The sequence below is a fragment of the Dendropsophus ebraccatus genome, chromosome 3 (genome assembly GCF_027789765.1).
Source record: "Dendropsophus ebraccatus isolate aDenEbr1 chromosome 3, aDenEbr1.pat, whole genome shotgun sequence".
Lineage (NCBI taxonomy): Eukaryota > Metazoa > Chordata > Amphibia > Anura > Hylidae > Dendropsophus > Dendropsophus ebraccatus.
In genome coordinates this window covers 107528153-107541335 of record NC_091456.1, presented here as the reverse complement: position 1 = coordinate 107541335, position 13183 = coordinate 107528153, and the positions used below count along the sequence as shown (strand labels likewise).

The 13183-nt window shown below is 44.2% G+C and overlaps 1 protein-coding gene across 3 annotated transcripts in view; it reads left to right on the top strand.

Annotated features, from left to right (window-relative positions):
• Positions 1 to 12745, top strand: part of THOP1 (thimet oligopeptidase 1) — a 50759-nt gene extending 38014 nt beyond the window's left edge. For all 3 annotated transcript variants that reach the window (XM_069962467.1, XM_069962469.1, XM_069962468.1), the window contains exons 6-13: positions 3139 to 3299; positions 3385 to 3520; positions 4314 to 4680; positions 4762 to 4963; positions 5043 to 5229; positions 10319 to 10447; positions 10662 to 10798; positions 12353 to 12745. In XM_069962467.1, the coding sequence (XP_069818568.1) occupies positions 3139 to 3299; positions 3385 to 3520; positions 4314 to 4680; positions 4762 to 4963; positions 5043 to 5229; positions 10319 to 10447; positions 10662 to 10798; positions 12353 to 12511 (1478 nt within the window). In that variant the 3' untranslated portion in view covers positions 12512 to 12745. The remainder of the gene's footprint in view (positions 1 to 3138; positions 3300 to 3384; positions 3521 to 4313; positions 4681 to 4761; positions 4964 to 5042; positions 5230 to 10318; positions 10448 to 10661; positions 10799 to 12352) is intronic.
• The last annotated feature ends 438 nt before the right edge of the window (positions 12746 to 13183 follow it).

Sequence of the window (13183 nt, the reverse complement as noted above, 5' to 3'; positions counted from 1 at the left end):
TTGATTTTAGGACAATGACTGCATCACCTGCCCGAACGGACTGCAGGACAGATCTTGGATTAAAAGCAGCTATCCGAAGGTACAATCGGTTTGAAGGGGTCGGATTGTGGGTACAGAGTCGCTTTAAGTATAGTACCTGTGTTAATCTTGTGTAGCTATCAGTGGTAGAGGAACAGGAACCCAGCATGGATAGGATTAGTCCTAGTGTATGCCACAGCCCCTCATTTGTGGTGCTTTAGCTTAACATTGCTAGGATAGAAGAGGTTAGGAGAAAAAAATAGTCCCGCACATGGGCCCTGGCCAAGAATCTCCTCAGCAGGCTCTGGGCATACACACACTTGCTCAGATAATACTCCGACTAGATCTGATCTCTTCTGAACCAACTAGTCCCACCCCAAGATTATTTTATATATATATATATATAATATATATATATATATATATATATATATATATATATATATATATATATATATATATAAATATAATTAATTTATTAGCCCTTCAGGTGGGAATCTAATTGGGCATAGAGACAGGATAACCCTCTGTGGTAGGTCATTCACCCCTGAGGTAAATGGCTCAGGGATTGGCTAGACAATAATCACCAGACAGTGGCATAGAATACAGACAATCAATAGAGACATCAGTTAACCTTTTGTATAGTTTACCTTCAGTCGTGCAAACAGTAGTGACACCAAGTGGTGGGAGTAGCATTCAACAGGCTTCAGCCCCAGAGCCAGGGGCGTAACTAGAAATGGCTGGGCCCCATAGCAAACTTTTGATTGGGGCCCCCCCGCCCCACCCCCTCTCGATTGACCACTATGCCATCAACACACTCAGCTCTACACAGGTTCTGTACACCATATAAATTACAGTACAGTTACATCAGGTGACTTACAGGAGACGTCTTCTCTGATCGGAGTTCTTCCCTTTTCATTTTCTTTTCCATCTGCCCTGGGCCGTTATGAGAACCTTTCCAGGCCACGAATCCACAGAATCTGCCAGACAGACTAGGCTCCACACTCTGTCACCATCCTCATCTCTACCAACTGCACATCTGTATTGGCCCCTTTACACCCACATTTAGTGGGTAGGCTGACTCTATGTGATCCCATTTTAGTATATGGCCCTCCTCTCTGTCGCCCCTCCTTATAGATAGCTTCCTTATGTTGCCCCCCCCCCCCGCTGTCCCCCTTATAGATGTCCCCTCATAGATGGTCCCCTTATAGATTGCCCCCTTTATTGTCCCCTTATAGATGTTCCCCTCTCCCCCAATGTTGTACGTTTATATCCCCCTCTCCCCCTATGTTGTCCCCCTCTCCCCCTATGTTCTCCCCTTATAGATGGCCTGCTCTCCCCCTATGGTGTCCCCCCCTTATAGATGGCCCTCTCTCTCCCCCCCTTATAGATGTCCCCCTCCCCCCTTCCTTATAGATGGTCCCTCTCTCCCCCCTCCCTTATAGATGCCCCCCCCTCTCCCCCCCTTCCTTATAGATGCCCCCTTCTCTTCTCCCCCCATTCCTTATAGATGCTCCCTTCTCTTCTCCCCCCCTTCCTTATAGATGCCCCCTTCTCTTCTCCCCCCCTTCCTTATAGATGCCCCCTTCTCTTCCCCCCTTCCTTATAGATGCCCCCTTCTCTTGCCCCCCCTTCCTTATAGATGCCCCCTTCTCCCCCCCCCCTTCCTTATAGATGCCCCTTCTCTTCTCCCCCCCCTTCCTTATAGATGCCCCCTTCTCTTCCCCCCCTTCCATATAGATGCCCCCTTCTCTCCCCCCCACCCTTCCTTATAGATGCCCCCTTCTCTCCCCCCCCCCTTCCTTATAGATGCCTTCCGAGGAAAGCAAGTTTAAAAAAAAGAAAAAAACTCACCTAACAACACGCTCCCCCGTCGAGCCTTTTTCCTGTCACCCACTGTCTGATGCGTGGCTGCCGTCTGATGCCGCGTCCTAGCCCCGGCAGCACGCGTATCATAGAGTTCTGTGTGGGCCTGTGGCCGCGACTTCCGGCACACGTCTCTGTGCCGGAAGTTGCGGCCGCAGCACAAGCCCACACAGAACTCTATGATACGCGTGCTGCCGGGGCTAGGACGCGGCATCAGACGGCAGCCGCGCATCAGACAGGGGGTGACAGGAGCGCTGTGGACCGGTCCCGTGCTCCTCCTGGCCCAGTGACTCCTTTTCCCTATGGTTGGGGAAAGGAGTCTCCGGGTCGGGAGGAGCATGGGACCGGCCCCCGGCTACAGCACCCGGGAGGCATGCTCAGCCGCCGGGTGCTGCAGGATATGTAAGCTCCAGGGGCCCGCGTCACGGGCCCCTGATGCGGCGGGGCCCCGTAGCAGCCGCTACGGCGGTAGTTCCGCCAGTGCCCAGAGCCTATAACCAACAGTTCTGGCCTATACATGCTGACATTAGTGGACACCTGCTCTGGGACACTGCAACAGCAGGATTTTGCTATAAATACCAAAGACATCAATCAGAGCTCAGCTTTCACATATCCATGAGCCCCGGTAGAAGTTGGTAATGTATGAAGGCTGTACTATTGGCAAAAACAGTTCTAGTTTCAGGGTCTGTTCACATGTAGCGACTCACAGCTGAAATCTCGCTGCGAGTTTTTTAGCGAGATCAGCTATGAGTCAAGGTCCTGGAAGGTCCCAGTACTACATACTTGCAGCGGTCTGAAAGACCGCTGCGAGTATGTAATGCAGCCCCCCCCTTAACCCTTCTGCTCCCGCCTGGCTCACGCTCCACTGTTTGTATATACGTAACCACCGATTGACTGGGCGGGAGAGCTGGACACCGGGACCCGTGCAGGAGAGAGGTAATGTATATACAGACAGAGGATCGGGAGCAGAAGGGGTTAAGGGGGCAGCTGCATTACATACTCGCAGCTGTCTTTCAGGACCTTGACTCGAAGCTGATCTCGCTGCAAAACTCGAAGCTAGATTTCAGCTGCAAGTCGGTACGTGTGAACGTACCCTTAGGCAGATTGATAGTGGCCTATAGTTCTTAGTGATCAGTGTTGTTGGATTGTAGAAATGTGTTTGCTTTGTCTCGCAGAGATGATCGCTTATCAGTTGGAGTTGTTTCATATCTTTGAGCTAGCACTCAGTTTGTATTTCTTCATTGTGGCTTACAGGAGGCCTTCCTGATGATTTCTTGAACTCCCTGGAAAAAGCAGAGGATGGAAAATTAAAAGTAACTCTAAAATATCCCCATTATTTCCCTCTGATGAAAAAATGCTTTGTTCCAGAGACTAGGCAAAAGCTGGAGTTGGCATTCAACTCCCGCTGCAAGGAGGTAAGACCATTTTTTTTTGTAATCCAAATGGAAATTTTAGTCTTCAAAATGACACATTGTTAACTTTGTAATTGACTTTCAATAGGAGAACAACAATCTCCTTCGAGAACTAGTAAAGCTCAGAGATGAGAAAAGCACTTTACTTGGGTTTGGCACTCACGCTGATTTCATCTTGGAAATGAACATGGCAAAGAACAGCAAGACAGTGGCAGGTTTTCTAGGTAAGACAACAATTCCTCCACATTTACGAAAAAGTGAATGACCTAAGTATATCAATCCAAAAGCTGGTCTAATTAGCTCACAGCAACCAAAAGCAGCTCAGCTTTCATACCTTTAGGAGCTCTGGTAAAATGAAAGCTCAGCTGTGAACAAATGACACCAGTTTTTTTTTTTTTTTCTCTCACTAGGGTTGATGAGTCTGGGCCAGTATGCTTTTATCATGCACGTATTTTCGTATGATGAGGTGACATTCCCTGCTGTAAAATGCAGCTATACCTGTGGAGCCACTTTGATGGTTGCAATTAGGGAATGGCATAGGTGCCAATAGTTATACAGCAATATTCTTATTGTAACAATTGGCACATTCCTGTAATATACTTACAGCATAAAATTTTACAATAAACTGGTAAAGAGCAGTCATCATTTGTCATTGCTTCAATATGAAATAAAAAAAACCTTTTCTATTAGAGGAGCTTCAGCTTAAAGATGGTATGTCTGCTCTCCTGACATATGTTGTAGCAGGTATTTATATTCCTCAAAGTATAAATGCTTGAGTATACTTGACAAAGACGAGGCGAAACGTCGTTCTTTGTATGCTTGAAGTGTCAATAAAGATTTATAGATACTACTTGGATGCTGTTTGATTACTTGCTTGGTGAAATATAGTCATGGCCTGAAACTAGAGCTTCCTTTTGATTTTATAACTGGAGCCCAATAAAAGTGTGTGTAATACAGTACAAAACTTTTTGAGAGTATTATGGTTTGCATTAATACTCAGATTATGTTTGTTCTCAGATGAACTATTCCAAAAACTGGAGCCTTTGGGAGAGAAGGAAAGAGAGGTCATGTTAGAACTCAAAAAGAAGGAATGTGAAAAGAGAGGGCTTGAATTTGATGGGCAGATCAACGGTTGGGACATGCGATACTATATGAACCAGGTGGAAGAGACCACATACAGCGTGGATCAGAACCTTCTTAAAGAATATTTCCCGATGGAAGTTGTGACCTCTGGTCTGCTAGATATTTATCAAGAACTGCTGGGTCTAACTTTTGAGCTAGAAAAGGGTGCTCCTGTATGGCATGAGGATGTATCCTTGTATTCTGTGCGGGATGCAAAGACGGGCCAGCTTATGGGGAAGTTCTATCTTGACTTACATCCTCGGTAAGAAACTTTCTACCCAGTCATTTCTTTGCACCACATTTGTGTTTATGTTAGAGGCTTCTATATTGTTATCTGTAACAGGGAAGGAAAATATTCTCATGCGGCTTGCTTTGGATTACAACCTGGATGTCTTCTACCAGATGGTAGCAGACAGATATCTGTTGCAGCAATGGTTGCCAACTTTACCAAACCAACGCAGGATGCGCCATCACTTCTACAGCATGATGAAGTGGAGACCTACTTCCATGAGTTTGGGCATGTAATGCATCAGATCTGTGCTGAGGTAGGTGCCACTAGGATCATTTTGTTCAAGAGTTTACAAGTTTTCAAACTGCAGCTTTAAAGCCGATCATGTGCCACAGGCAGATTTCGTAATGTTCAGTGGAACACACGTAGAAAGAGATTTTGTTGAAGCTCCTTCACAGATGTTGGAGAATTGGGTGTGGGAGAAAATGTCTCTACAGCGAATGTCAAAACATTACAAGACTGGAGGCCCAATACCGGATGACACAGTGGAGAAGCTCATTAAATCACGTCTGGCAAACACAGGTATTATTACAATACCAAGGATATTTAACTTGTTTTCTTAATCACTTAGAATGTGAAATGTACTTTGTATAGAATTGGTGCTGAAGTGACTGAAATAATGCAGGCAGTATTGCAAGCAAGCTTTTATACAATGAGGCTATATTCACACAATCTTTTTCAAGGGCTGTTGGTTTTAGACTCAAAACATCCGTTGTCTTGAGTCTACAATTAACGTCCATTATTGCAATTACGCTCATCGGTTTATTATTGAGTTTCAGGTTTAAAGAGGGCACCTTTTAACATCCATTTGGGCGTGGCTATTAAGAAGTTCCATGTGCCATGAAAAACTTTTTCCCAGTAATTGAAGCACATTACAAAGTTATATAACTCTGTAATATGCTTCAATCACCTATCTGCCTCCCTTCCCTGTCTTTTCCCCCCTCCACCCCCCACCAGGAAGTGTCCTGACTCACACAGACCTGATTACTGTCCTCACTGTCACCAGGCAGCTCCTTCTTGTGAGGATGAGTCATCAGCAGGAGGGCTGCTCTAGGTCCTGTTACACCAGCCTCCTCCTCCTTGTCAGGTGAGTCTGCTTGCTCAGCTTATCTTCTCTAGTGACATGACTAATTCACTCACTGAGTCCACAGCAGCAGGAGAGAGGGTATGAGGAGAGGGGGGAGCTGCCTATGTGCCGGAGTCAGTCAGAGGGAAGATAAGCATGACATGTGACAAGTGATGGCTTGCAGTTGTTCAGCCAATGGGAGCTGAGCAAGCCTGTCACCTGACAAGACAGGGGAGGGGGGAGGCTAGTGTAACAGGAGAAGGAGCTGAGAGAAGAGCTTGGTGACGGTGACAACAGTAATTAGGTCTGTGTGAGTCAGGACACTTCCTGGTGGAGGGGGGAAAAGACAGGGAAGGGAGGCAGATAGGGGATTGAAGCACATTACAGAGTTATATAACTTTGTAATGTGCTTCAATTACTGGGAAAAAGTTTTTCATGGCACTTGTCCTTTAAATTGAATTTAGGGTGCCATCACACCTACCTAAGTCGGCTAGGTCCTGGCAGATCACTGTCAGTACATACACGCAGCGGTCTGAACGCCTCCCGCTCAGCTCTGTATACATTACCTCCTCGCTCCACGGGGTCCCGGCGTCCTGCTCTCCCGCCCGGCCAATCAGTGGCTGCGGCAGGGCAACACACTGATTGGCCGGGCGCGAGAGCAGGACGCCGGGACCCCGTGGAGCGAGGAGGTAATGTATACAGAGCTGAGCGGGAGGCGGCCGGCCGGCATCAGAAGGGGTTAAGTGGCCGGAAGATTTACATACACCATACACGCAGCAGTCGTTCAGACCGCTGCGTGTATGTACTGAAAGTGATCTGCCAGGACCTAGCCGACTCACAGCGTTATTAACGCTGCGAGTCGGTAAGTGTGAAGGCACCCTTATGTTAAATCGGTGGAGAGGCAGCCAGGGGATGCAACTCTGTTTAAACAAAATAAAAATAACGTTTGTTGTTCGCAAAATAACGTCTGCGAATAAATTTCCTGAACATTAATTTAACGGCCACTGTGAACAATAGACGTTATTCTATACAATGAGTGAACAACTGCCATTGTTTGCATTGACTTTAATGGGGAATTGTTAAAACCCAAAATAACGGGCAGTATTTTCTAAAAAATTTTTGCAGCTGTCATTTTACCTCAAAAGACAGTGTGCGAACATAGCCTAAAAGTGACAGACATCTGAATATTGCTTGCAGACTTTTCTTAGGGTCCATTTACACAGAAAGATTATCTGACAGATTATCTGCCAAAGATTTGAAGCCAAAGCCAGGAATGGATGTGAAAAGAGGAGAAATCTCAGGCTTTCCTTTTATGACCTGATCTCTGTTTATAGTCCGTTCCTGGCTTTGGCTTCAAATCTTTGGCAGATAATCTGTCAGATAATATTTCTGTGTAAATGGACCCTTAGATTAACTGCACACAGTTCTATTTTTATTTCTTGTGGAAATGCATTAACAAATGATCAAATGGAAATTCAGTGGGTTGAAAAGCTACAATCTTTATCTAGTCTGTGCTTGATATCAGACTGTATGAGAACAGTTTCTTATGTTCTCCAGGAATAATAGTGCTGGAATAACACAGTGCAGAGATTCTCCAGAATTTTTGTTTATGGGGAATAAAAGTATCTGTTAAAACCAGCCGTTAGTATAACTACATGCAATCCTCCTTATTGGCCTCAGTTAGAATGTGTTGGTACTTGGATAGATTCTTGGGAGAGATGCAATAATTGTTCAAAAAGATCAATCATATTAGAAAATTATACTGCTTAAATAATTTGTAATCGTACTTTACCATTACTAGGTTGTACTGGTACTGGTATCACACACTGCAGTTTGTTAGAAAATCGCCACTGCTGTATTTGTGGATCCAACAGGAAAGAGAAGTACAAGTCCCCCCTTTTTATATATTTTTCATCCCATTTGAATCCAATTCTGGCTTTGGCACAAAAACTGCAGTGGCAGTTCTCCAAAAATTTGCTGCTGATAATCAAAATCAGAGTCTGGGTGTTCAGGCTCCTACTGATCTCTAAAACAAGCGGAGACTAGCTCTTTCAAGCACTTTTCTCCTTGTCTCGCTGCAGGAGACTGTCCAATATAGCATCTGTCTCCTACAAAGAGAGAAACATTTATCCAGGCTCTTCACTCTGCTTGTTCTAGCAATTGGATGTATGTAAATGGGTCCACACTGGGACTGACTAGAACCTTTGACATACATCTATGTATTAGTACTGTTGTTGTATTATAGTATACACTCATTGACAAAAATAAAGCACCCACATAGGAATGTTAGTTTGCTGCAAAAAGCAAAGGCCTACCGTATATGGGTCCTATTCCACGGGCCGAGCAGGGCCCGATCAACGATGTAAACGAGCGCCAATCTGCTAGATCGGCGCTCGTTTACTGGGCCTATTCCACGTCCCGACAATCGTTAGCGAGGGCTGCAGGGACATGGTTACCGATGTCCTTGCAGCACTTGTTTCATACATTACCTGTCCAGGCGCAGGTCTTCTCCTCCTCCAGGTCCGCGCGGCAGCATCTGCTTCGGAGCGGCCTGACTGAACTGACAGAACGCTCAGCCAATCACTGGCCGCGGCGGTCCTGGCCAGTGATTGGCTGAGCGCTCTATCAGCTCAGACAGGCCGCTCCGAAGCAGATGCTACCGCGCGGGATCGGGAGAAGACCTGCACCTGGACAGGTAATTTATGATGTTTGTGAAATCGTTGGTCGCCCTCCGTGCCCACTATTCCACGTAGCGATGCGCGGGTGGCGACCGATTTTAGGTTTGAACTTAAATGAACGATCAGCCGATGACCCAATCATCAGATGATCGTTCTCTCTATTCCAAGGAGCGATAATTGGCCGAATCTGGCCAATTAGGCCGACTATCGCTCCGTGGAATAGGCCCCTAAGTTAGACAGATTTGTAAACTATTACAGGAGTTGTTTGTTTAGTGCGTCTTGAAACAATGTAAAAGTGCTTTCCTCCTGCTCTATAAAAAAGGCTCTGAGGCCACTTTTGGGTAGTGTACCTCTTGGAGAAATCGGGTGGTCAATTCGATGAACAGCTTGTTATCTAGGCCATTCTAACAAGAGTATTACGAAATCTTGGCAGCAGTGGCTATGGAACTGCATGCACACATGGTAAACACACTTGAATGGCCCAGACAGACTACCAGTAGAGAGGATAATTTGATCTGAAAGACACTAGTAGCTCCCTCCTCCACCATCCAGACACAGCTGGCACTTTCATAAGATACAGCTGTCTCTACCAGGACCATTTTCAGTTGCTTGGCAGAGGTAAATTTGGTGTCACTGTGCCCAATGTACTCAACTAGTCACTGCTGCCTTTGTGTGCAGTGATCTTGTAACAGGATCTGGGACTGCTATGCACTGGAACTGTATTGTCTTTAGCAATAAATCAGTTTTGTTTGGGATCTGCCAAGTGTTAGATTCGCTTTGGTGAGCGCTTTAGTACCTCTTTTGATGTAGAGCAACACTCTGCCCCATCTGCTGATGTGATCTGGGTAGCCATCTGTAGTCATATGAGGGACACTAACAGCTCAGTGATACATGCAGGACATCCTGTGACCTCCCATAGCAGGGCCTAAAGCTGGCATTTTTAGTAGGATAATGGTCACCCACACACAGTGGTTTTCTAGGAATGTCACTGCCAGATTGCAACATTTTCTTGGCCTGCCCAGTCTCCACATTTATCGTCAATCAAGTATTTGTGTAGTGCTCTCACCATTGCATTCACACAAGTTTCAGACAATTCTGATAACTCCTTGGTGCTTTATTTTTATTTTTTATCATTTAGTATATTATATTATTCTTTTTCCTGAAAATGTATTAATAGATCGACAACTGGGTATTACTTTTCAACCCAAAAAGAAAAAGACGATATATTCTATGTGTATTAGTCGATCCGTTAGGATAGAATAGCATTAGTAGTCCTAATTTTCTATTAGTATACTAATAAATCTAATAATTGAAAGGTTTATAAATAATGTTTTCTTCTTCTCATTGCTAGCTAACAAATATAAGAACAAAAAACTATCTGTTTGCAGCTACAATTTTCATTAAGATGGGTAAGGGAAGTAAAAATTTAGTATACTAATGGTTACAGTGAAATGAATGGAGTTGAATTGCAATACCACACACAACCAGAGGACAGGTTTGGGGCTGTTTTTGCAAAAACGTAACTGTGCTTTTTTTCTAGCCCTGGATAACTCCTTAAAATAGGAGACATGCAAATTCCATGATGGGTGTAACATTTTTTTCACATGTGTTGGGGTATGTTTGATGCTGAATCCATGTTAAACTTTATACATCTGCAGAGTGTAAGCCTTCTGTTTATATTGCTCATGGAAACCCTACTGGTGTATGGTGGTCCCATAGGTTTGGCCTTTTGGACCATTGGCTAGAGCTAAGCATGTTTACATTGCCATAGGTTCAGATAAATACAGATTTGACTCTGAAGTTAACAGATGCATTGAACAGATGCATTGTACAGATTCTGTCCATTATAGTTTCTCATACATTACAGGTCTTCTGAATCTTCGGCAAATCGTTTTAGCCAAAATAGACCAAGTACTGCACACACAGAGAAATGTAGACCCTGTTGATGAATTTAGCAAACTATGTAAAGAGATTCTCGGAGTCCCTGCAACACCAGGTGAGTAAAATGTGTGTGAAGAATGATCCGCTCACTGCAATAGCATCCATGCTGATTGTTTAGGATCACACCAATAAGAAAACCCTAAACAAAATGACATAATCATATCTGTATCAACATATCATATGTGAATTTATGTATGTTGTATACACCTGCTATTTGTTACATATATTTAGGATATTGCTGAGGTTTTATTATTTTCCAACCTCTCCAGGAACAAATATGCCCGCTACATTTGGCCACCTTGCTGGAGGATATGATGCCCAATATTATGGATATTTATGGAGTGAAGTGTATTCCATGGACATGTTTTACACACGGTTCAAACCAGAAGGAATTATGAATCAAAGGGTAATTTTAACAAAACAAATCTTTTTTTCTTTTTCCCCTACTTTAAGCCATGTATTGCAAATCATAGGAGCTTAGCTTGATGCTAGAGATGAGTGAATTTTGAGCATGCTCAGGTTCTTCTGAACCCAAGCGTGCAGCATTTTATTAGCAGTGGCTTAAGAAGTTAGATGCAGCCCTAGGGAGTCCTGAAAAACATGGATACAGCCTATGGCTATGTTCCCACACATGACTATATTCCCCAACGTGGATACAGCTTGTGGCAATGTTCCCACACAGTACTTTTTCTCAGTATTTTGGTCATTATTTTGCAACCTAAACCAGGAGTAGATTGAAAACACAGAAAGGCTATGTTCATACAGTCTTAAAGGGGGTTAGTGGACGTTGTTTAGGGGCAAATAACAGCCATTGTACTGAAATAAGGATCATAATTTGCTATTAAATGACGGTCATAGCCTTTCTGTATTTTTAATCCACTTCTGGTTTTGGTTGCAAAAATACTGTGTGTGAACATAGCCATAGGTTTTATGCATGTATTTTAGGCAGCCTTAGGGCTGCATTGAACTCCGTCAACCACCAGTAATCAAGTGCCATGCGGTCAGGTTTGCTCATCTGTACCTAATGCTAATATTATACAACCTTAAAAGTGACCTTAAGACAGATTTTAATATATATATATTTAAATCCCAGTCATTTTGGACTTCACCACTACTGTGGGAAGACTCGGATAATCCAGGTGTGGTCCATCTGAACTTGTACCATCTGATTTACAGAGACATATGATTGGTAGAGTGTATGGTGGTGGTGGGGGGTTGTCCCATTCTGGTCAAGAAGTTGATGTTTGCTTCCACTGCTGTATGGATTCTTCACTGTAAAGGTTTTTTTTTTTGTACCAAATTAACTAAAAAGGTGTTCATAGCCTTTTAAGTGCTAAATTGTAAATTGTGACCTTAAAGGGAAACTAACAACTGGTTCTAATTTCCAGTCCTCGTCTTCCACCAACAGGTCATGTTTTGAGGATTTCCGTAGTATTTCACAGGTGAAATAATTATACTCCATGCATTAGGTATTATCACAGATGTTCTTTGTAAGGGATATCCTCAAAATATGACCTGTTGGTGAGCTATGAGAATTGGAATTGAGAAGCATAGGGTTAGACTCTAAACTGCTGCTAGGTTATTATAGGGCAGGGGAAGCTAAGGGTGAAGGTGTTTGTTTTTGCCCTCATTCACATCGACATTTTTCAGCAATCCTCCATTATCTAATTACAGTAGTAGCTGTAGTCTTGTCCCTGGTGCACCAAACCACTTAATTAACATATAACTAAATAAGGAAGGATTGCTGAAAAAGAGCACTGAGGGTGAAGGTAAAAGAAAATTACCACCTTCCACAACCTCCCCAGCCCTGTGGGAAAATAACAGCTATTAAATATAGAAAACATGCAGACCTGCAAACCTGTGCAGACAACCAAATGAACAAAGTCATGTTGGCAATACTATGTACTGTGTTTTGTGTGGGTATTCATTTAAAGGTTTATGTTTTTTGCAATTGCCTCAGGTGGGTGCTGACTACAGAAACTGCATCCTGAAGCCTGGTGGATCTTTAGATGCTAGTGAAATGCTACGTAATTTCCTTGGTCGTGACCCAAAGCAAGATGCATTCCTTCAGAGCAAAGGACTGACCAGTCTGACGTGCTCAGTGCCATCAGCGTGTTAGTAAATGGGTGCCATCAGAACTAAACAGAACACTCAAGTTTCTTCCAGGTTGACGAACTGTGATTTCTGAAAGGTGTCATTCTCTGCTAAAAAAAAAATATATAAAGTCATAAATGTCCCTACGAATATTAGACTCCTTTGGATCTCTTACACTACCTGTTCCCTCTACACAAAGGTTTTGTTTACAGATGGTGGTTCTCTTCCTATCAAAATTAAAACATTTGGTTCAACAACATGATTTTCTTTTTTTAATTCAAAATTTGTTATAGATGGGCGGGGTTTCCTCCCACTGGGGGCAGGCTGGCCCACCTCAGTCCTTTAGCCCAGGCCATTGCCCAGGAATAGAATGGCGCTGTCCGTGGGAACCGAGCTGCAGATCAAAAAAAAGGACTGCAGAACTGGCTTCCTTGCGCCAGTACAGTTGTATACATGTGCAGAACTTAAAGAGGATGTACTACTAGGTACATGCTCTTTAACCTGAACCCACCGACCGAACGGCGCCGGCACGGGGAAGCCGGTGCCGCGGTCCGTTTTTCGGGGCCGAGGCCCGGTTCCCGTGCACGGCGCCGCTCCATCAACCGGAAACGGCCGCTGCTCAAGCACTGGAGGCCCGCCCGTCCGCCCCCAGTGGAAGGGAATTCCCTTCCCTGTATGAAGCGGCTCCGTTCATTCT